Here is a 25,003-nt window from a genome sequence, read left to right on the forward strand (position 1 = left end):
ACTACTTCACTTTCCAACACAATCTAAACAAGATCTAGCAAGGTTTTATATATAAAAAAAGATACTGGGGGGGGCCCCGTGGCCTAGTGGTTAAGTTCGGCATGCTCTGCTTCGGCGGCCTGGGTTCAGTTCCTGGTGCAAACCTTCACCACTCGTCAGAGGCCATGCTGTGGTGGCAACCCACATACAAAACAGAGGAAGAATGGCACAGATGTCAGCTCAGGACGAATCTTCCTCAAGCCAAAAGAGGAAGATTACCAACAGATGTTAGCTCAGGGCAAATCTTCCTCAGCAAAAAAAAAAAAAAAGATACTGCTTCACTATTCTGATGTTAGTTAGCCTTTTGACCTCCCTGTTCACAGGTTTTTCCATGTGTTTAGTTATTTAGTTACAAGAGAAAAAGGATTAAATTGTAAAAGTCTGGAGCAAGAGTGCTACAAAAGCTATAGGTTAACAAGCAACAATCCTGAAAAGGCCTAAATGAGAATAATTAATTTTACTGGCCGTAGTAGTATAGAAAGGCTATCTCCCCAGATGATGAATTTTAGAACTTAATAAAGTAGGCTGAAAATCAAGAAGAATCATGGAGCTTTTTTACCCCCAAATTACTGTGAAACAATAAGTAATCAGTGGTTCCACAAATGGAACAAGAGCTAGTGTACAGGTCCATGATGGGCATTTTCACACAGGCAGGAAGCAAGAACAATGAAGGACAATGCAGAACCATGCAGTGGTTCACAACCTTTGTGAAGGCAGCCAACTATCCTTTACTGTTATATCCTTCTTCTTCTTCAAGCGTCAAAATGTCTTTTCTGTTATAAAATTATGACGGTAGTATTATATTTTTTAAATTATTTTCTCACCTGGCAAAACACAAATTTGGCAACACTATGTAAGAATTCCCCTCTCCATGTTTTGTTTTAATTCTACTGGTCTATGGAATCCAAGACTAGACTGTGTAATAATTCTGACTGTACTAATCTTCAAATCTTGCAAGATGTCCTCTTTAACTGAAAACATATTTCTTGCCTACAAATCAAAGGTCTGAACCTAAGCATTCCTGAAGAACAAATATTCTGTGGTGGCTCTTGAACAAAACTAGTCAAATGGAACATAAAACTAGTCAAATGGAACACTGTGTTATGCATGAAAGCCTACCAGGGTCAAAATGTCTATTTTTGAGGCAATACAGCACTAACTATGGACTCTGGACTTGGTAGAGGATTCACCACCAATTACTACCTTTGTGATCTTAGGAAACTCACCGTGCCTCAGTTTTACTATCTGTAAAATAGGAATAATAATGGTACTTATTACTGTGAAAGTTAAGGAACATTATCAATAACAATAAAGCAACTAATACTCACTGAGAGGTTACTTTGTGCCAGGCATTGCCTATTGGCCTCACAGGAGTTAATACATGTGAAGTGTTTGGTACGATTCCTAGCACATAATAAACAATATATATTAGCTAATATTATTAATCATTACTGTTGTAAGAACCATGTATAAAATTAACAATGGTTTAAAACAGATACTTGAGACAGTTATGGGGACAGGAAGGGCATCTACTAAAGGTGCTAGAAATCTGGCTGCCAAAAACTATTTTGTGAATGCAATACCAATCATCTTGGGAAAGATTTTTATTTCACCAAACTCTCTAAATAGACACCTTCTTGTAGTAAAAAAATTAACCAGCTGTGAAGTCAGCCAGACTTGGAAAATAATCCAAGGCCCCCATCTGCCTTGTGTAGGTTTCTTTTATCTGTCTGATCCTTGGTGACCTCATCTGAAAAATAGGATAATAATGTCTATCTCGCTGAGATACCAAAGAATTAGAGATAATGCAATACGAAAGCACCTAGCACACTGCCTATGAATATTTTGTTGTTGTTGTTGTTATGATTTCCAAAAGGGCAGAGATCAGGTCTCCTAAAACATTTAAAGAATCTAGCAAAATGAGTCATTAAATAGCTGTATCAAGAAAAAAAATACACTAAATAAAATCATAATGACAACTTGTTAGGACAACAAATTATAAAACATTAATGTCCTAAGATTTTTTTTAAGTTCATAATATGAAACCAAAATGGCCATCTAATCTAAATAAATTTAACAATCATCCCAGTGTTCCATCAGCAACTCAAATCTAAAGAAAATACAAGAGAATGCCTCTAATATCACCAATATATGCTAAATTAGCCTCAGGACAAAAGGAAAAGTATATACCCAGCCAGCCAATGTCCAATTCCAACAACACAGGAAGGCAGTCTCCAAAGCCCAAAGTCCCTATACATAGGAAGGATCCAGCAAACCCAAGCAATAACCTAGCTCCACATGCCTCTAGTCCCCTTCTTAAGCGTCACCGTCATTCAAAAGGTAGGCAGGGGATATGCAACACTCCCAAAGGCATCTACTTCTGAAGGAAGAAGCAAAGAAAGAGTCAAATATAAACTCCTAGTACTGGATTGTGGCAAAGAAGAGAGGAGCACTCAGGGAAGCGATGTTGCATTCCCCATTCTGTTCCTAGTGGCCTCTACACACCTCTGTCATAAGCAAGGATGGTCACATGGAAAGCACACATTAGATTCTACTCACCACACAGAGAAAAGCATAACCACTGATGAAAATGGTTTATAGCTAAAAGCTAACTATATTATCTTTTTTAAATTGCCATTAATGTCTTAATGATTACTCTAGTTCACTAAACTTGAAGCTTTTTCTTCTGGTTTATTTATTTTCAAAACTCGTGTTATCTAGGAATCTCTACCTGGAATTTCTTATTTTGCCAAGAAAATAATTCTCTCTCCACCCCACAATCTAATCAGAATCTAGAATATTCAAAATGGCAGCAATCCATCAGCCAGGGAAGGAAAGACTCCATGAATATGGTCACAAAGCGACAAAAACAAATAAAACCTAATCATAAAACTTCAATAGGCTAATTATAAAGCATACATTAGAACTATGGATCTCTAAAAGCTTAGTCTTGTCCTAGCACTAAGTTTGGCTTCAAAGCATTTGCAGACAGTTTAACACTACACTTCCAAATGATTTCTATTTATTTACACAGAGGAACACATATATTTAACATTCCTTTTAATTACGAGTTACTCATAATTACAAATTACTAATTAATTATGAAAAGTTGTTATTTACACGTAATATTTATTCAAATCAATAAATACTTGATGCCTGGACTTGTATAAGAAAGATACAAGGGGTCAAAAAGACATGAACTATAATCCCAACCCTGAGGGATTTTAAAATATACTTGGAAATGTTAAAATGCCAAATAATATTTTAACATTCATTCATGGAAACAGTAAGAGATATCCTTTAGCTATCAAATAAGTGACTTAGTCAGTAAATGCCCCCTTATGTAAAGAGAAAAGAGAGACACCTGTCAGACTGGGAAAGCCTGCCCAGTAGTCAGGGAAGCATACCAAAGAAATTAAAAGGTGAATGAGGTCTCAGAATTTATTAATATTAACTGTTAAACAGTTAAGGGCTTACTAATTTACTCTTGCTTTCAGAGATTTACAGCCTGAGATGGATGGCAGTAATTGCAAAGTCATTGCTCCTCTCCTAACTCAGAGATACCGGAGGATGGTCACCAAGGATGGCCACAGCACACTCCAAATGGATGGCGCTCAAAGAGGTCTTGCATATCTCCGAGATGCTTGGGGAATCCTAATGGACATGCGCTGGCGCTGGATGATGTTGGTCTTTTCTGCTTCTTTTGTTGTCCACTGGCTTGTCTTTGCAGTGCTCTGGTATGTGCTAGCTGAGATGAATGGTGATCTGGAACTAGATCATGATGCTCCACCTGAAAACCACACTATCTGTGTCAAGTACATCACCAGTTTCACAGCTGCATTCTCCTTCTCCCTGGAGACACAACTCACAATTGGTTATGGTACCATGTTCCCCAGTGGTGACTGTCCAAGTGCAATCGCCCTACTTGCCATACAAATGCTCCTAGGCCTCATGCTAGAGGCTTTTATCACAGGTAATTGTTTTTGTTCTTAAAAAAATTACAAATGTTTAGGACAGGGTATAGTCAGTTATAAGCAATTGTGTTATAGGATAATTTATTTGCATTATTAGCAGGTAATGCCTGAGACTGAAAGAAAGAGTCTAGGTCCAAACGACAGGAGTAATCATAAGAAACTTGATCCTATACTTCAATTTTACCTATTGCAACTTCTTAAGAAAAAAGGGATCATGATGACACTAACTTGTAGCAACATCTTATGCCAAAAAAAAGGTCTAAAACGAGTTTTTCAGAGAAGCTAAATATTTTGTTAAATAAGTGGATAAGTAAGTTCAACGCATATTTGGACAGTCATTTTACCTAACAGAGGAATTTGATTTTTTTTTTTCTTTACTGGGCTAGAACTTTCTCCTCTGAGTTTATCTTTTCAACATTTATTCAATACTAGTGAGCACCAAACATTATATGTTAGAGAACAAGTATATACATCCTTAGCAAAATGCACTGGAAATATGGCTACAAAGATTATGAAACTTTGCTTATAAACCTGGTAATACATAAGACTCTTTCCTCTAATAAAGTAGGGCTAGTGTAATTTTTATAAGTGAGATATACAATTAAAAAATCAAAAAATAAAGCAAAAAGAAAACCTGGTGTTAACTCACTACCCAATAATAATCTGGGAAGGTAAGCAATAGGCCATATGAAGGGTGATCTGGAATGAAGTCCCAGTGTGCCACCAACTGGCTCTATAACCTGTAACAAATCACTTAACCTTTACCACAAGAGTTCTTAAACTGAGTTAGTCATTAGATAAAATTTAGGGGATTTGTGAACTTACACAGGAAAAACCTGCAACTTTTTTCACTAACCCCTAACTGAAATTTGGCATTTCCTTTGATTATAAATGTAGACAACAAAAAACAATAGCATCATCAATACCTGTAACTTTGATATAAACAGAAACTACAGATACGTTCATATCACACTACAATACTCCAAAATTACAGTACTAAACCCAGAACTATATTTTGTTATTTAATGCATTAATAAAGCACATATAGTATTATAATTTTTTTAATGTTCAATTGGATTTCAATATATTTGATTTCTTTTGTATGTATTTTATTTTTATGCATTTAAAATATAATTCTGATAAGAGATCCATAGACCTCACCAGCCTGCCAACAAGATCTCTGGTACATAAGTGGTTAAAAAAAACCCTGATCTAGGGAGCTGGTCCGGTGGCGTAATGGTTAAGTGCGCGTGCTCTGCTTCAGTGGCCCAAGGGTTCGCAGGTTCGGATCCCGGGTGTGCACCAACGCACCACTTGTCAAGCCGTGCTGTGGCAGCGTCCCATATAAAGTAGAGGAAGATGGGCACAGATGTTAGCCCAGGGCCAATCTTCCTCAGCAAAAAGAGGAGGATTGGCATCGAATGTTAGCTCAGGGCTGATCTTCCTCACAAAAAAACAAAACAAAACAACAACAACAAAACAACAACCCTGATCTATAGCTTGGGGGCACAAAGAGGATGCACTTGAAAGGTACACTGAAATCACCTTAGAGCTAGAGTCTTCTAAAAAAAAGTTTGTACAAGTTTTAAAGTTAAAAAATTCTTCAATGTATCATGCATTCTACTGGTCCCCTCCCCACACCAAATCATTCTACTCTGAATCTAATCTCTACTTCAAGTTGAAGTAATCTAGTTGCAACTAAATTGCATTTATTTTCTGTTATATTTTTTTAAAGTAAGGCAGGAATAGAGGAAATGACCCTTCTTTGACTTTATAACAAACTAGAGGATAAGGTTTTACATTTCTATGTAACAAAAAGAATTTTGCTTATCCATTTTGAAATCATAGTTTTTAAATAAGAATGTATGTAAATTCTTTAGGCAAATAAGACTACCCTAATGAAGAATGAGTTCAATTCCTGACTCACTTGGAAGGCATGGCACCAAGAAATGTCTAACTATTTGATATAGTCTTCTCATTCAGAAAGGATATTAACATTTAAAGTGTTCATTCTAAAAAAAGATTCACTGGTTTCTAATTCAGGTGCCTTTGTGGCGAAGATTGCCCGGCCAAAAAATCGAGCTTTCTCAATTCGTTTTACTGATTTAGCGGTAGTAGCTCACATAGATGGCAAACCTAATCTGATTTTCCAAGTGGCCAACACTCGACCAAGCCCTCTAACCAGTGTTCGGGTCTCAGCTGTACTCTATCAGGAAAGAGAAAAAGGCAAACTCTATCAGACCAGTGTGGACTTCCACCTTGATGGCATCAGTTCTGAGGAATGTCCGTTCTTTATCTTTCCACTAACCTACTATCACTCCATTACACCATCAAGTCCCCTGGCTACTCTGCTCCAGCATGAAAATCCTCCCCACTTTGAATTAGTTGTGTTCCTTTCAGCAATGCAGGAAGGCACTGGAGAAATATGCCAAAGGAGGACATCCTACCTACCCTCTGAGATCATGTTACATCACTGTTTTGCATCTCTGTTGACCCGGGGTTCCAAAGGTGAATATCAAATCAAGATGGAGAATTTTGACAAGACTGTTCCTGAACTTCCAACTCCTCTGGTCTCTTAGAGCCCAAATAAGACTGACCTGGACACCCATATCAATGGACAAAGCACTGACAATTTTCAGATCTCTGAAACAGGACTGACAGAGTAAGACGTGTCCCCAGCACCCTAGTTTTTAATCTATTAAATACACCCAGCCAGTTACGCAGCCACTTTTCCTTCATCACATCTCATGTTTTCTTTTTTTCTCAATGCTGATTACATCTCTCTGATTACATCATGGTGATCAAGCCTATGCCCATAAAAAAATCGCTGAGCTAACAATACACATTCTGGAAATATAACACTCTACTTCACAAAGTTTGTATCTGTGGTTATCTGCTGAAATCAATGCCTCAACATGACAGATATTTATACAGAAATGTTGTTGATGAATTTATAAGGATGTCGTATGATACCAGAAATGAAGGTAAAATGGACAGTGAAGTTTAACAAGCTGAACTCTTCAGCAAATCAACCCCAAATCTCTCAATTTCATCTGCAAGTTGAAACAACAGTCTAGTGGCAAACATAACTCCCTGGGTAGAATGATGATTTCACAATATTTAGTGAACATCCTTTTAAAACTCTTATTTTTTCAAGACAACAAAGATCATTCCTTTGGTTCCTAATACTACAAAACCAGGGTAAGTATTACTCCCTTGGTTTTTAACAGCTAAGAACAAAAATTCATAAGAAAAAGATCAAAGTATAGACTTATACATAATCCTAAAAGCATCTGAGAATGACACCCAAACATGCACATGGTCATATATGTGTGGCAGAAAGTGATCAGAGCAAATAAGACAAGCTCCAGCCTGAAAGGAATCCGTAGGGTCATATTTTTGGCAAGGAGATGCAAAATTATATCTACATTAAAGCCACCCTGCATAATAATCAAATAGTGCTTTAAAAATTATAATAAACTATTCACCTGAATGGCTTCCAACTTAAGTAAAAACATTCCCTTCCTACCTATCATTCATTCACTCAGTGTTATAAAAAACCATGACAGCTCTAAATAACTCACAAATTCAAATATATTTAAGTTTTTGTAGATATAAAGGTTTAGTTAGATATAATTCAACTAGGGAAAAAAATCTACAATAGACAAAGCAAAAAGTAATTATTAGGCAACAAAGTATTTTCAAACCCAAATTCCTGTTTCCAGCTTCAAATAGTTTTTTCTATAAACACAAAATGAGTGTTTATTCACCAGTGGGAGGTTGGACAGATGAACTCTATTCTTTCTTTCCAAATCTAATACTCCATAAAAATTATGCTTTCTCTGTTTAATTTTTTTATTTTACATATACTAAGATGAACCTTTCCCTTACCTCCAGTTTAAGACTATCCTTTGAATACTTCTCATTTCAATAAAAAAATCAAACTGTCCTCAAACAAAACAAGAACCAAAAAAGTCACCCTATCAGATTTCAAATAGATTTGTGGCTGGCTCTTCTTTTCTGAAACTTCCCTTACTCAGGTTTATGTGGGAAAAGTGAAAGATTAACCCTCCCTACTGGTGACGACCCACACAGGAATCATCTCTTGGAATAAATACTAGCTGAGTAAAGGCAAGCAGTTGTGAAGAGCAGGGCACAGCAGCAAGTCACATTTTTCTACTCTTTGACTAAAAGGAAAAGAAAATAAAGAAGAACTTTGGAGTGGTCTAAGACTGATAATAGCAGAAGAATACCAAGGACACAGAAACTTAATTTTTGTGAACTTTTGCTGTTTGAAAATCTTAGGCATTCTTAAGTACTAGCCAGACGACAGATTTTTCTTTCCAACCCACACTGTTGTAACACATGTAGAGAGCAAGAATTCTTATTTCTATAATAAAGCAATAAGATTCACCTAACCTGTGAAAATAAAGTAGTTATTGAAAATTTACATGGTATGTTTTTTTCCTTGGAGCTCTACATCACTTACATAGATCACAATTCCAACAGTTAAGTGAAGCTGCCCAAAGTGACACAACAAGTGAGGAAGATCTGGGATCTGAGTCTCCCCATAGACAGAGCATGCTCTCCATTCAAGTCAGCTGAGTCCCACAGCACACTGTTTATACGTAAACTTCGCATCTGAAAACTAGATGTAACTTCCCCACACACATCCCAAAAAAACTCTGTTAGGTATACTAATGCTATTTAATAAACGTTTCACACATAGACAACTAAGAAATGCAATCAAAAACTTTTGTCTAGGGAGCTGAAAGCTTCTGAAAGCACTGTCTGTGATTCTTTCGCTTCAAAGAATCAGTTTCTACATTAAAAATTACATTTTCTGCAAAGATACCATTACCCTTTCAGGAGAATGGAGTGCAAATGGGAAGAGGGGGAAAACTATTGGGAGGTGGGAATGGCAACTCTAATTCCTGGCTGTACAGCTCACTAACCTGGGCCACCTGGGAGCTCAGTGATGGTATCGCAAACACATGATCAGGAAGACGACGTTGGAACTAACTTAAAAAATGCTTCTGGAAACCAATACAGATAGTATGACAGCCCCAACAAACTGGAGATAAATAGTTACTAAAAATCATAAGGCCTAGTGTCATATATCTACAAGCCCATAGTACCAACTGCCAGTAGCAGCCTAATAACCAAAAATTGATATGTCTACTTCAAAGTATTTCACACCAAAACACACTAATTGGTATGACACTGGGCTGAACCTACTGGTATCGTCTGGATCATTTTTTATTTTTTAATGATCTTTTAATTTCACCCTATCAGAATCATACTATAAGATGATCACTGGAACTAATCTCCCCCATGGAGCTATCAATTCCTATTGAGTAAGAATTATAAGCCCAATATCACAGGCCTTTTTCTACTTCCACATTCTCCGAGTATTCACAGCAGTTATGCACGATTCTTACCCAGATGTCTCTAATTCCACCCATTTCTCTCCATGTCAGAAGCAAATACAGGGCCGGGCCCGTGGCTTAGCGGTTAGGTGCACACGCTCCCCCACCGGAGGCCCAGGTTCAGATTCCGGGCGCGCACCGACGCACCGCTTCTCCGGCCATGCTGAGGCCGTGTCCCACATACAGCAACTAGAAGGATGTGCACCTATGATAAACAACTATCTACTGGCGCTTTGGGGAAAAAAATAAATAAATAAAATTTAAAAAATTTAAAAAAAAAGAAGCAAATACATAAGAACCATTTCTAATTTTAAAAAGAACAAATCAGGGCCGGCCCTGTGGCTTAGCGGTTAAGTGCGCATGCTCCACTGCTGGCGGCCCGGGGTTCGGATCCCGGGCGCGCACCAACACACCGCTTCCCCGGCCGCACCCCACATACAGCAACTAGAAGGATGTGCAGCTGTGACATACAACTATCTACTGGGGCTTTGGGGGAAAAAATAAATAAAATTAAAAAAAAAAAAAAAAGAACAAATCATTCTGGAACCTTCAGGACTCAAATTATCTTACTTTGATGTCATAGGACAAGTCACAATTGATCAATATATCAGTGTGTCCCAACAAACTAGTTTAGTACTGCTACTCTTGAAAAATTTAAGATACAATTATGAGCAATTTTTTTAATCTACAATATTTTCAACAAAAGTGGATTACTTACAAAAAGCTCAGAATCATTAGCACAGTTAATAACCTGACATAAGCATCTTATCAAAAAGCATTCAATAAAAGCCATTACGATATATTTGAATATACACATGTGGAAATTGCCCTGGAAATTGTTTTTAGTAGGAAAAACTTTAATATTTGTCACCACTTCACACCAATTTAGTTTTATGGAACTTGCCTTTTCAAAGATATACCTATAGGATGCAAACAAAAGAACCTACACTCTTAACAGAGGAGGGCTGGAGAAATTACCCTAATTGAATTAATACAGTTAAAATACGAGGACGGCAAATAATGATGAAAAAGAACTTTATACTCATCTAGTCCAAACCACCAAAGTGTGACTATGTGTCAAATAGTTAATATCAAGCTATTCTCATGACAGGAAACACTATTTTCCCAAGGCAACCGAAGCCATTTTCGGACAACTCTAATTATTAGATCGTATCAAATATCTGCCTCCTTAAACCTACCCTTTAGACTCATACAGATCAAGTCTGATTCCTCTTTCACATGACTGTTAAACAAATATTTGCAGAGAGACCCTATAAACCCTCCTCTCCACTCTGTCCTGTCCATAGTCTTGTCTCCTATGTAAAACAGCCCGATTTCCTTCATGCATTCCCCATCACAGGGCTACAAACGCCCCAACCATCCTACTCCAATGTATGGATCCTTTCAAGGTGTGGTCCCAGTACTGACCACAATACTTAAGCTGCCCTGTGATGACATAAAAGACAGTGGGCCTCTCTATCACCTGACTCACAGAGGACACTTTAGTTCCAGTAAATGCTGCACCGGGACACCACGGCACTGCTGATTGACATCAAGCACAGAGTCAGCTGAGAAGGCTGTGCCTTTCCCCAGCAGGCTGCTGTTACACAAGTACTCCATACGTTAAATCCTAGAGAGTTTACTTATGTGAGACTTTGCATTTTCTGCTGTTAAACTTCCATTTCATTAGATCTGGTCTCTTGTTCCATCTTAATTCTGATCCCAAGTCCCAACTGTTCCACTCTATAGCTATCCCTCTGGACAGTGAATGATTTGAAAATCTGATCACACACCAACACTGTCATCCAAAGAAAAAGAATAATTATTCGGCACCCTAGCACAAGGCCTATCATGAGTAGGAATTCAATAATTGTTGAACAAATAAATGAGTCCATATACTTTTATTTAATCCTAAAACTTCTGTAAGGCATTATCACCTCCATTCATTATGAGCCTATTGAACATCTGAGAGCTTAGATTATTGGTGATCTTCTCATTCCAAACCCTGTACTCTTTAAATGACTCCTCAGTGCCTCTCCATATTCATTGGCAAAAGTACTGAATCAGAGAAGGATGGGAGCAGAGGTGTTGACAAATCCCCCAGAATAATACTTAACCAATAGTCTAGAATACGAGTAAAGCCATTCAACTAGCAACAAGTTATCTACCCATTCTGTTCCAAATTTCTTCATGCTACACTCATTTAACGGTTTTTCATTAATATACCTGATTATTCCCAATGCCATGTTAATGAGTGATAAATTTAAATAACTGATATGTTAAAAGGAATTTCATATGGAAACAGTCATGCAAAGTTGATTGTTATAACTACTTAGTTTTTAAGAAAACAATCTGCCAATCAGTCTGTGAATAATATTTATATATTTAACATATGTTTTTCAGATGTTTACCACTGTCAGGCACAATTATGCTCTGGAGAACTCTTTTGGTACTTCTAGGAATTTGGAACTTGTATGGTAATTTTTGTAATTCCAATGTTACCATGAATTGGCATTTTTTCCCTCAGATATTAAGATTTACTGGCAGTTTGTAAGGTAGTGCCTTTAATCAGTCAGAAAATCCATCTTAACATTATAGATCCTTTACTATAAACTAATATAAACTACAATTAATTCACCATAAATACTGAAATCCTGTTCTCTATGTTCCTCTTAATTCACTGGCTACCTTAACTATATAATTTATTTTGACTGCTCTTATCTCAAAATAAGAAAAAAAGAAAGATTATACATCAAAAAGACCAGATGAATAAATGACTAAAGTAAGAATATTCATGGTCTGCTCTCTGATACAAAGGCAAACCTTGTAGCTTTTTCCCTATTTCTTCTCACCTGTGAGATGCTATCTACACAGGAAAAGGAGTTAATAGACTGGTCCCTAACTTGAAATTTCAGTTAACAAGACAGCCTTAAATACGAATACATCCCTTGCAGAGAACACAAAGGCATGAAAAGTTAATAAATCAAGTAAATCCTAATGGCTGTACTCATCATCCCTGGTTTCATGCAATAGAACCCTCAAATAACCATGGGATTCTAAATGCAAGCAATGTTACAACTCCATCTACTGGAGAGGTGCAGGTAACTGAGTCAATTTTTAATAAATCTATCCTTATATGTGAGCCTTGTTAAGAACTAGTATCATGGAAGTCTAGCTAAAAATACTCTAAAACAGTAAGAAAACCTTACCTACATCTTTTCGTCCTGGTTTTTCAAAACGTCTATCACCCCTAAAAAAGATAAAATAAGTTTCAAACAAGACCTGAGAGTAACATAGATTTCCCATCCCTGACACCCACTTTCCTATGTTTCTTCAAAGCATTTCTTTTTCAAATTATAAAACAAATACACAGTTACTGCCTAACATTTGGAAAATAAAGAAAAGCACAAAGATGAAAAAAAATATATCCACCATCTCACCTACCAAAAAGGCTAGCTTCTACTGACCCAGAAATGTTATCTTTTTAATTACATACATTTTTAAAATTATAGACATGCTTTAATTCAGATATATGCTGTGCATAGTTTTATATACTGCTTTTAGAATGTGTTTTCCCACATCACTAAATATTTTCAAAACCATCCTAACTTTACTGGTTATGTAGTATTCTACTGCGTAGATATATCATTATATAAGAAACCACGCTGATATTAAGCTGTTTGGCTTGTTTCCGATTATTTTATACTATAAATATCATCACAGTGGACATCTTTGTACATATCTCTGTGAAACTTTCCTCACTCATCTTGATAGACTTCATACAAAGTCATAAACTATAATATACAGAAGATGCTCTGATTAATAGCAACAAACAATAAAATGTCAATGTTTCCCACTGCATGCTAATCAAATAGCAAATCCAATTAATTACTAAATATCCATGCTGGCACTAACATATTAACCTATTTATCTAAAATGCTTCTTCCTTTAAATAAGAATCATTTAAAAATTTCTAACATATAACTTGATATCAATAATTAACAGCATTTTTTAAAAAAATGAAATCTTGTAAGTGTACCAAGAGGCTTCTCCTCTGCAGAAAGCACAAAGACATAAGTTTTTTACACCAAGAAACCTTTGCACCAAGATGTGGATCCTTAGTTACCTTTCCTCCCAGCTCTGCGACCTATGCATTTCCCTGCCACCTCCTCGACCAAACACACCCTCTACTTCATCAAAGCTTCTTTGGTAGAAACCACATTCACCTCTGCCCCTGCCTGAAAATAAGAAAGAAAAAATGATAGTCAGATGTCAACATCTGGCACACGTTCAACACCAAAGATTAATCTTTAAAGTTCTGTCTCTATACAAAGCAAGATGTCCACATTTAAATATTTAGCGAGGCCCAATGGATCCTCACCTGTGAGGCCAATGACAGCACTGAAGTAGTTAGACCACAGGAGGTTGAAAGAAACAAGTTAGAAAAGTGGTGTAAGAGTCCCAGTCCCAGTCCTGAACAAAAAACAGTGCCAATATTAAGCTCTTTCATAAAAAGTTTAATAGTGAAATTCTAAGATCAGTAAACCATTACTGCAAATTAAACATTTTATTGGATTATTTTCAACAGAAATGGAAGATTTGGCACGTTTGAGAAGAAAGCAGATAAAGTACAAAAGCCAAGCACAAATGTTAAAATAATTTATCTAAATCTAGAGAAACGATAATTTAATAGGGTCAACTCCAAACTATCCATTTTGTGAACTGACTCCTTAAAGATATTCCACAGCCACCAAAGGCACTCTTTCCCCTTTGCTCAGCTCCTGAAGTAAGGAAAGCATCAGGACTAAATCTGAACTACAGAGCTGGCAAGAGTGTGTGGATGCAGGGATTTAGAGGCTCTAGAGGGTCCAGTGTATACCAGCCTTTACTGAGAGCAATTTGGTTAAATCTATCAAAATTTGACTCAACAACTCTAACTAGAATTTATCCTAACAGAAATACTCACACAAATATGCAAATACATATGTATAAAGATGTTCACTGCAGTTAACAAGAACAGAAACAACCTAATCAATAAAGGATTAGCTAAATAAATTCTGATAAAACAATTCACTAGAACACTACGAAGCCACAGAAGATAAAGTACTGACATTAAAAGAAATCTAAATTATTCTGTTGAATGACAAAAGCATGCCAAAGAACAATACATATAAAAATGATTCCATTTATATAAATGATATAGCTGCATAGTTAGGGTCAGGAAGGCTATAAATCCAGCTGCTGGGTCTGGGGGCAGAAGGCAGTATGCACTTTCAGCTTTATACTTTCTGTACAGTGTGAGGATTTCCCAACTAACACGCACCATTTGTATACAACACACAGGTTAGAAAGTGGTTGTGGGGGGGGGGGGGCGGTCTACGAATGTATTTATACTCAGATGAAATCTTAGCCATCATCCCTAGCTTCTCCAACAGTATAAAATCACCCATATAAAAATGATGATAGGGCCGGCCAGGTGGCTTAGCGGTTAAGTGCGCGCGCTCCACTGCTGACGGCCCGGGTTCGGATCCCGGGCGCGCACTGACGCACTGTTTCTCCGGCCATGCTGAGGCCGCGTCCCACATACAGCAACTAGAAGGATGTGCAACTATGACATACAACTATCTGCTGGGGCTTTGGGGGGAAAAAAAATAAATAAATAAAATTATAAAAAAAAATGATGATAAATCTTGAATAAAAGCATGAATGCATTCCAAAGCTAAATATAATTCAGTTAAATAATTATTTCAAATATCCATGCAGTATTTCTACTTTTTAGTTATAATTTATCAAGAACTAACTCAGAATACAGTGTACTTTTATATGAACTTATTAAGAAATACACATTTTAGGAACAATGGGTACCCTCTTAACTAGTCCAAGTATCCATTTCTTCATCTGTGAAGTGAAAGAGAGGACTAGGGTTCAACCATAATAATCTTAAGGTTACCTTCCAGTTGTGCCAACTTAACTGTAAGGTAACTTAAAGTCAACTCCCAGTTGCAGTTCCTCTCTCCTTAAGAAATATATATATTTTATTTAAGGTCCTAAAAAAGTGTGATACAAACTGTTATACAACACTGTAGTGATCCCCTACAATGTTTTAGGGTGAAAGAAAAAAAGTCCCCTGTCCTTTTAGAAAACAGTTTTCTCAGGAAAACCATTAAGTACATAGCACCTTAAAAAAGTATTTCATTCTGGAAACATATGAATATGAAAAATAGCCTTCAGGTTGCCAGAAAAACAAGCAAACCACAGACAAAATATTTTCTGCCAGTTATGACTAGTATTGGCACTGGTCCTCCTTATGAGACCGAAGCTTTGTAAGTGGGCACATAAAAAGAATCAGATTCTAGAGCATTCCAGCTTGTAAAACATAAGGAACAATCTTCTAAGTACAAGGCCCATAATCATCTATAAATGTAGTGCCCATACAGAAGGAGCAAGTAAATGTAACATGATGAATCTTTCAAAAAGCTAAATTGGAAGGACTGTCCTACTGTCTGAAATTTCACTCTATTCTTTTTTGTGTGTGTGTGAGGAGGACTAGCCCTGAGCTAACATCCAATGCCAATCCTCCCCTTCTTTCTTGAGGAAGACTGGCCCTGGGCTAACATCCGTGCCCATCTTCCTCTACTTTATACAGGACGCCGCCACAGCATGGCTTAACAAGCAGTGCATCAGTGTGCACCACGATCCGAACCTGCAAACCCCAGGCTGCTGCAGCAGTGAGTCGTGCGCACTTAACCGCTGCGCGACCGGGCGGCCCCACCCTATTCTTTTGGGGGATTAAAATATACTTCCTTTTAATGACGATGAAGACAGTGGCTGACAGTTGTATGGATTTGCTTTATTATTAAATGTCTTAACCAGATAAAATAGAAAGATGATGACTTTATGTTGTTTCCCTATCCATTTATTTGTTTAAATTTTACTAGTTCGTGACATTTAGAAGTCTAGAAGTCAGTCAATTTTCCACCAAAGTTTCCTCAAGTTGGAAAGAGCCAGGACAATCATCTAATGTTAGCTCTGCCCATGCAAAAGAAAAGCCACAACAGTCATTATTTAACAACAACTTAAAGTTAAGTAATAAGTGAAGAAAACACAACCACAGATTAATGGTCTAATGAGACCAATAAAAAGAATCACGGTTGGGAAATGGTTAGATGTATTTTTTGCAAAGTCAGTTCATTCATTTGACTAGTCGCATGCCATTCTCTCACGTCAATATTAATTAAGTCACTGCTTTCATCACAGTATCTATCTTTTGTACAGGTCTAAATTCTGCACATGAGTTCCATCCTATGTGATAACCCAACACTTCAAGAAACCAGAAAGCAGGGAGAAATTTATCAAATTCAACAAATCCTTCACTTGTTTCTTGATATGGAATTTTTTTTAAAGCCTGTTTAGAGAAATTGGTTGGTATTTCCAGCACACAAAGTTGGTGGTCACTTGAGGCACATAAAACACCTGGCTTGCAGGCCACACTTCTTGATTAATAAGATCTCTCCATGACTTGCCCTGAAAAGCATTAGAGACAAAGCTGCCTGAGTGCATCCTCTCCTCACTGCCAGCCCACCACAGGAAAACACAGCAAACACCCAAGTAGCAGGCCAGAGCCATCTCCAAAACACCATCGCACCACCAAGATGCAGATCTCAGACAAACTCTGGACCAATGGAACCTAACTGCATGTGGGAATCTGAATGGCCTGTAGAGCTTTTGAAGCACACACACACCTAAATCTCACCATCCAGTGTTCTATTGCAGAGGTATTTCTTGTAAGTTTTACAGATGATTCTAACAACTCCCCAGGTTAAAAACCACTGTTCTAGAGACTGATAAATATGAATTGAAGGAAAAAACACATATAACTCAGTAATAGTATCTGGCCCACAAGTGGAGAGTTTTGGCTTCATTATTCACAACACCTGCATTCCCATATTCTGAATGGACTACTGAAAGACACCTCTTCACAGGAATGCACAATTTAATATAGTCTCTATAAAGACTAGGTATAAATTACTCTATTCATAAGGTACAACTTGAAGGAAAAAGAATTTAGATGCTCCACACTCACGATCATGTCAATCTGGGTGGTGCAATATGTGGAGACAACAGCCTCTGTCTTTGGAGACTTTCTAAAAGACCTCTTTAAGAAAATTACAAGGTATGTTTATACTACTGCTATGATTTAACCAACTTAGAGGTAAGTGCTCAAGTAAATATATTACAAACATCCAGAATGCCCTTATGTAGCAGAAAATCAATGAACCCAAAATAAGCAGCAGATATCAAAGAAACAAGTAACATGGAAATAAGAATTATTCTTCTAAGACAAGACAGAAATCTATAAAATTCTAAGTTAAATAAATGACTGCTGCATAATTATTTTTTGTTCTACCCCCTAAAATAGCCCTAGTATTCATGAGACAGGTTTTACTAAAGCCTCTCTCTGGCTGGGGACACTCTTGGCACATGGCCTTAGATAGAAACCCTGTGTCACAGAGGCCTACAAGGGTGCTGCTCCAGCAGCCAAGGCACTTCAGGGAGCTCTGGCTCTCCAAGTGCAAGGTTCCCTGGGGACAAGGAATACAGATAATAAAGATCTGCCAAAGTTAAGTAGAACCATCTAAAATCCTTCACACTCAAATCTCTATGCTAGAACTCCACTGCTCCAAATCAGGGACTATAGAGCAGATATACTGAGAAAAGTTCAGAAAACAAATGTTCAGGACATTTAGTATGCAGTTAATATCAAAGAGCAGTTTTTTAAAAATCAAGTATTAAAATATTTTTAAAGTGATTTCCCTATCCTTCTCCACCTCCCTCCTCCATTATTACTTTTTCACATGAAAGCTCACCTCGCCCTCTTGAAGAACTTCGACCTCTAGGAGCCCCCACCACTGTTCCTCCTCCTCCTCGTCCTGTCAATCTCAGGACAGCAGCACTATTTACAGACATGGAAAAGTTTCTCTGCCAAAAAAAAGAAAAAAAATGGATAAAACAGATAAAACTGCATGTTGCTTCTCCCCATATCCCAATGCATATATAAAATGGAATCTAATTACTACTAGCAATGGGAAACCATAACTACAAGACATACTAAGATGATCCAAAACCTGATTTTAGCTGAAAATTTCAAATTAACATTTCACTCAACAAACATTGACAACCAATGCCTTACACTAAGTTAGGTTCTGTGAAGAAATATTAAACAAACAAACTTTAAATGTTGAATGTATCCGGAAGCAGAAAGAAATAGAAAAAACTTGGTAAAAGAGATCTGCTTTGAAAGGGCCCTTTAACTAGTGAAAGGCGGAAAGATGAGGGAGTCAGAAAAAGGTCTGAATGGAGAGCAGCATGATAGAGAAAAATGATCATTTTTGCCTCATTCTGCTCACCGATGTGAATTAGCAACTTCATGTAGTATTTAATACAATAACAAGACTCAGAAATGATGGGGAAAGGCCAAATAAGAATCTACATTAAGATCAACCACCTTAATGGGGCAGGAGAAGCAATGCTTGCAAAAAATAAACAAAACCCCAATCACTCAGTCATTAGCCTGCACTTGCACAGCCAATCTGGAATAGGATCAAGAACAAAATAGTAGTGGGTGGGCATCCTTCAAACATGAAGAGGAAGACAGGAGGCCTGGGCGCCAAAAATATGTGTAGTTGACACTTCTGGATAAATGGAATATATAGGGCTTAGGAAAAGGTAAAGCAAGAAGCAATTATAAAAATCTTGAAAAATGATCTATAAAATATAAAACTCCTGGGTGTCTGAAGGAGAATTTCACAAGACAGTTTCAAACTCAGAAAATGTTGGGATATATCCTTACCTGAATACTTTCTAGACACTTAGACCCTCATAGATATTTGTACAAAACTGCAGAGGTGCGGTACAGTAAGGAAAACCCAAGTGGGGCCTGGCCGTAGCCAAGGGGCCTCCTGGCAGAGGGAAGAAGTGAGGCTTAAAAGTTGGGTTGAAAAAGAATCCTGAATATTTTTTTTTGTGAGGAAGATCAGCCCTGAGCTAACATCTGTTGCCAATCCTCCTCTTTTTGCTGAGGAAGATTGGCCCTGGGCTAACATCCCTGCCCATCTCTTCTTCTACTTTATATGGGATGCCGCCACAGAATGGCTTGACAAGCAGTGCATCAGTCCGCACCTGGGATCCGAACCTATGAACCCCGGGCCGTCGAAGCAGAGAGCAGGAACTTAACTGCTACACCACCCAGCCGGCCCCCGAATCCTGCATTTTAACTAATATTTTAAGTACAAATTGTTTTCCACTGTAAAGTCCTGATTTGCTGTTTTGATCCAAAATCAATTGAAATGTGACGTCTATACCTCTTTTGAAGAAATCAACATGTAATTGGTTAAAACCTTCTACTTTCATTATTGAATTTCTCATTTTAATATATAGGTTCATTTTCTCCTCATTAACTGTCTCATTACTTGTCTTTTCAGAATTTTATTCAATACAATTTATTCAGGTAAATTTTAGAAACTTATCAACGTAAATAAGTTTTTTTCGTTTGAGTTTTATAGGTGTATAACCATATAATCAAATAACTTCAAAATTGAAAACTTAAGATATGGGCCGGCCCCGTGGCTTAGCGGTTAAGTGCACGCGCTCCGCTGCTGGCGGCCCAGGTTCGGATCCCGGGCGTGCACTGACGCACCGCTTCTCCGGCCACGCTGAGGTCGTGTCCCACGTACAGCAACTAGAAGGACGTGCAACTATGACATACAACTATCTACTGGGGCTTTGGGGGGAAAAATAAATAAATAAAATGATAAAAAAAAAAAAGAAAACTTAAGATATAATCAGTAACTAAAACTTACAAGGAGACACCCAACTCGAAAACATTTATTTCAAACTATATTTTAATAAAACTTAATTTAAAAAAAAAGCTGGTTGAAACGAATGCATTAACTAACGTTTTAGCAAAGAATAACTAGTGGAGTTATTGAATAATGCCTCTAAAAACACAATTAAGCAAGACTGAAGTTCCAAAATCTAGATTAATACATTCTAATACTGGAAAAACAGAGATCAGAGCTAACTCCATTATGTGTATACACCAGGATCCCACACACCGAACACTTCACTACCAAACTATCACATGGATGAAACTCAAAGGCACCCATTTATAGGGTGCAGGGAAACTCGCATATGCTTTCGTACATTCTCATACACTGCAGCTGAAAGTACACACTGGTATAATTTCTGGAAGGCAATTTCTCAAAGTATATTCAAATGTCCATGCCATTTGACACAATTCTTCTTCTTACACATGTGAAAAATAATATAAGCAGAAAGATCTTTAACTGTAGTACTGTTTGTAAGAGTAAAAACGGAAATCAGCTAAGTATCAACCAATAGGAGTTAATTTAAAAATCATGGTCATCTACACATACAATTCTATGCAGTTGTTTAAAAAAATGAGGCAACTCTATTTATTACGTTGAAACACATGAAATTGCTAATATTCAACCATTTCTGATCCACAAAAACTGCAATTACATATGGTCGACCTTATCTATAAAGATATAAAGCACAGTTGGAGTTAGAAGCATGGAGGCGCCAAAAAAAAAAAAAAAGAAGCATGGAGAGGCCAGATTGCCTGAGACTGAATTTTGGCTCCTTTACTCAACTTCCGTGTGCCTCATTTTCCTCATCTATATAATGTGAATAGGAATAATATTTGTAATCTACTTCATGCGTTGTTGAAAGCACTTAACACATTAAACATCAAGTGCTTAGAACAGGGTCTGACACATATTAAAACTAAATATTTGCCATTATCTCCTAAGTAGATGCTTAGGGGAAAACAGTAAAGTGTAGAACTGTGTGCATAGCATAGTATCATATATGTGTATGTGTGTTTAAAGGAATAGATATTTAAACAGTTGGAGATATATTAAATATACCTGGAAGGCAACACAAGAAAAGGGAAACAGTGGTTACTCCTGAGGAAGAACAGTAGGGAGTTATGAGTTTGGATGAATCACAGACTTGCTTTTCACTATAAGTGCTTTTTGAATTGTTTACTTACATGCATGTATTATATATTCAAAAATGCATAAATGAAGTAATTTGCTTTGATGTCAAATAAATTAAATACATCAATCTGATAGCAGCTACCTAAACTATAGGTGTGATGTGTAAAGTCATGCTTTTAAAACTGAGATATATATTCAAGGGAAATGCCAAACCAAAAGAGCAACTAGAAGATCTGAGCATCAATTTTGTTCTAAGAAAACTTTTTTCCCTAGTTACATTTTATACATACATGCATGCATGCATACATATATATAGAGAGAGAGAGAGCATAAAATTAACTTGCATTTCAAAGATAAAATATCTATTTCAGGTAACTTCAGAAAACGTAAGCTATGCAACAAGAAGCTATTTTAGGTTATTAGAAGTATTCACCTCCCCCAAAGGGGTAAATGGGATGAAAAAGTATTCAAAACTCTCATCTATGAAGATCTAAACAATCCCTGAAGGAGTGCGTGACCATCCAAAGGACAAACATCAAAATGTTAATGAATCTTTTGCCAGCTTTAAGCACTGTCCTACTCCAACGTATTTTAAAAATAACAAAGGCTACGAAGTAAATCTCAGGAAATCCTAAATGAGATATTTTAAATGCTTCCATTTCATTAAATGCTTCCATCATGTGACCCTGATGATCTTCTGTGACTACCGTGAAAAATTCCCAATTCTTACATTAAGCCCCTGTAATTATAGCATCCAGACCTTAACATCTTAAGATAAACTTTTCCATTATAAAAATAAAATGAAGATTTGGTGCATAGGCGTAGTGCATACCTAACTTTACTCTTTTTCAAATTGTTGACCAACAGTTCCCAGCAGCACCTGTTGAATAATCTTTGATTTTCCAAATGATTTGTATAGCCACTTACTAAATATTAATTTCCTAGAAATGTTATGGGATGTTTCTGGATGATTCAATTACTCATTCTGTTGATTAAAAGCCTAATCATGTTTTGGTAACTAGCAGCAAGTCCTCCTCCCTACTTATTAAAAAACTTTTCTTGCCCATTTAGTCTCTAAGAAATCATTTAAGGAAAAATAAAAAGAAATTATTAAAAACATGGATAAATAGCTTAAAAATTGTAAGAATAATCACAAAAGATTAAAACGGGTATACTGAGCTATATAAAAATTAGCTTCTGTATTTAAAACAATCATAAATGAAATTAAATGCAATTTAAAAATTCAGAAAACTTAACAGGTTAGGGTTAGCTCATATAAATAGTATAAATCAAGAAAAAAAAGATTAATATCCAAAAGAAATATTGGCAAAGACAAGAACACAAAATTAAAAGAAATATAAATGCAAACATTTGAAAAAACTCTTCACTGCAGTGGGGAAATAAATGCAAACTCAAAGAACGGAAGAACATTTTTTCCAAATTTGCAGAGAATTTTTTTCAATGAAAATAGTCAATGTTGGAAGTGCAGAACAATGCTTAGTGTACACCATCATTTGTACAAAAACAGAGAAAATATATTTCATATTTACTTAGAAAAATATACAAGAAACTGCTAACAGTGGCTGCCTTTTGGAAAGGGAGACAGGTGGCTGGGGGAAGAGATGAGAGAGAGATTTTCTATTATACATTGTTCTGTAAATTTTGATTTTTAAACCATGTGATTTATTACTTATTAAAAAAAACAAATTTGAGAAATAAAAATACTGAACACAGCAAAAGTAATGCTAAAATGCTATAGTTATGGCAGCAGTGAAACAAGCGATATCCTCATACAAAGCTTCTTAAAAGCAATTTAATAGTATGGAGCAATCCGGTTTTATTTCTGGACTTTCAATTCTATTCTGCTGATCTATACGTCCATCCTTTTGCTACAGTTTTGATTACTGTAGCTTTGTAGTAAGTTCTAAAATCAGAAAGTATGAGTCCTCCAACTTTGTTCTTTTTCAAAATTGTTTTGACTACTGGGGGTCGCTTGCAATTTCATATGAATTTTAGAATCACCTTGTCTATTTCTACCCAAAAAGCCACTGAGGATTATGCTGACAATAGACTTCTTCCCTTCCAATTTGAATGCTTTTTATTTCTTTTTCTCGCCTAACTCCTCTGGCTAGGACTTCCAACACAATGTTGGATATCAGTAGTGAAAGTAGGCATGCTTGTCTTGTTCCCGATCTTAGGAGAAAAGCTTTCAGTCTTTCACCATCGAGTATGATATTAGCTGTGGGTTTTTCATAAATGCCCTTAATCATATTGACGACGTTCCCTTCTATTCCTAGTGCACTGAGTGCTTTATCATGAAAAGGTGTTGAATTTTGTCAAATACTTATTCTGCATCAATTGATATAATCAAGTGGATTTTTTCCTTCGTTCTATTAATGTGGTATATTATGCTGATTTTCTTATGTTGCACCATCCTTGCATTCTGGGGATAAATCCCTCTTGGTCATGGTGTATAATCCTTTCAATGTGCTGTTGGATTCAACCTGTATTGGTATATTTTGACAACTGAAGATATACAAAGAAAAAAGACTACAATAAAACACACTAAATGTTAATAAGTAGTTATCTCTACATAGTGAGCTTATGAGTGAGATTTTCTTCTTTATACCTTTCTGTGTTTTCTACAATGAATATAAATACCTTTTATAACAAGGTATTGGTGCCAGCCCTGGTGGCCCAGTGGTTAAGTATGGCACACTCCACTTTGGCAGCCTGGGTTCGGTTCCCAGGCACAGATCTACACCACTCTGTTAGCAGCCATGCTGTGCTGGCAGCCCACGTACTAAAAAATACAGGAAGATGTTAGCTCAGGGCAAATCTTCCTCAGCCAAAAAAAAAAAGTATTTTATTGATTTTAAAGAATATATAAAGAAATCGTAAAATTAACACAAAAGACAAAATCCAGTAAAACAATGGGAAATGGACATAGGCAAATCAAAAACCATAATGGCCCATAAGCATATGAAAAGATGTTCAATCTCACTCATAACTAGTGAAATACAAATTAAAAACAACTATCAGGGGCCGGCCCCGTGGCTTGGCGGTTAAGTGCGCGCACTGTGCTGCCGGCGGCCCGGGTTCGGATCCCGGGTGCGCACCGACGCACTGCTCCTCTGGCCATGCTGAGGCCGCGTCCCACATGCGGCGGCTGGAAGGATGTGCAGCTATGACAGACAACTATCTGCTGGGGCTTTGGGGGAAAAATAAATAAATAAAATCTTTAAAAAAAAAAAAAAAAAACACAACTATCATAGCCACCATTTTGGCGAAAATTTAAAAACCAAGAGCTGGAGGGTTGCATAAAAATAAGACTTCTCATATACTGCTAGTGAGAGTGCAAAACTGGCTTCAGTCACTACAGAAACAAATGTGGCAATACCGAGTAAAGTTTAAAAAAAAATGCAAAGAACCAAAACCCAGTGATTCCACTTTTATAACAGGTCCTAAGAATGCTTAGTGCAGTATAATCTGTAATAGCAAAAAGTGAAAACCAACCAGAGAAGGTAAATATCCAACCAGA

General features: G+C 36.8%; 2 protein-coding genes across 8 annotated transcripts in view; one reads left to right on the forward strand and one right to left on the reverse strand.

Annotated features, from left to right (window-relative positions):
• GIGYF2 (GRB10 interacting GYF protein 2) overlaps window positions 1-25,003 on the reverse strand; it is a 137,074-nt gene that overhangs the window by 70,941 nt on the left and 41,130 nt on the right. For 5 of the 7 annotated variants that reach the window (XM_087424676.1, XM_087424675.1, XM_087424677.1 and 2 more), the window contains 3 exons: window positions 18,310-18,421; window positions 13,569-13,680; window positions 12,652-12,692 (listed from right to left, as the gene is read on the reverse strand). In XM_087424676.1, the coding sequence (XP_087280802.1) occupies window positions 12,652-12,692; window positions 13,569-13,680; window positions 18,310-18,421 (265 nt within the window). Of the gene's footprint in view, window positions 1-12,646; window positions 12,693-13,568; window positions 13,681-18,309; window positions 18,422-25,003 lie in introns of all 7 variants that reach the window. The other 2 variants (XM_087424679.1, XM_087424678.1) reach the window with 2 other exon arrangements.
• KCNJ13 (potassium inwardly rectifying channel subfamily J member 13) lies at window positions 3,553-6,679 on the forward strand. The gene is given in 2 exon segments (XM_004427691.3): window positions 3,553-4,012; window positions 6,057-6,679. Coding segments are annotated over 2 exon segments (1,083 nt in total).

This window comes from Ceratotherium simum, chromosome 37, assembly GCF_057802395.1.
Source record: "Ceratotherium simum simum isolate JZ-2026a chromosome 37, ASM5780239v1, whole genome shotgun sequence".
Taxonomy (NCBI): Eukaryota; Metazoa; Chordata; class Mammalia; order Perissodactyla; family Rhinocerotidae; genus Ceratotherium; species Ceratotherium simum.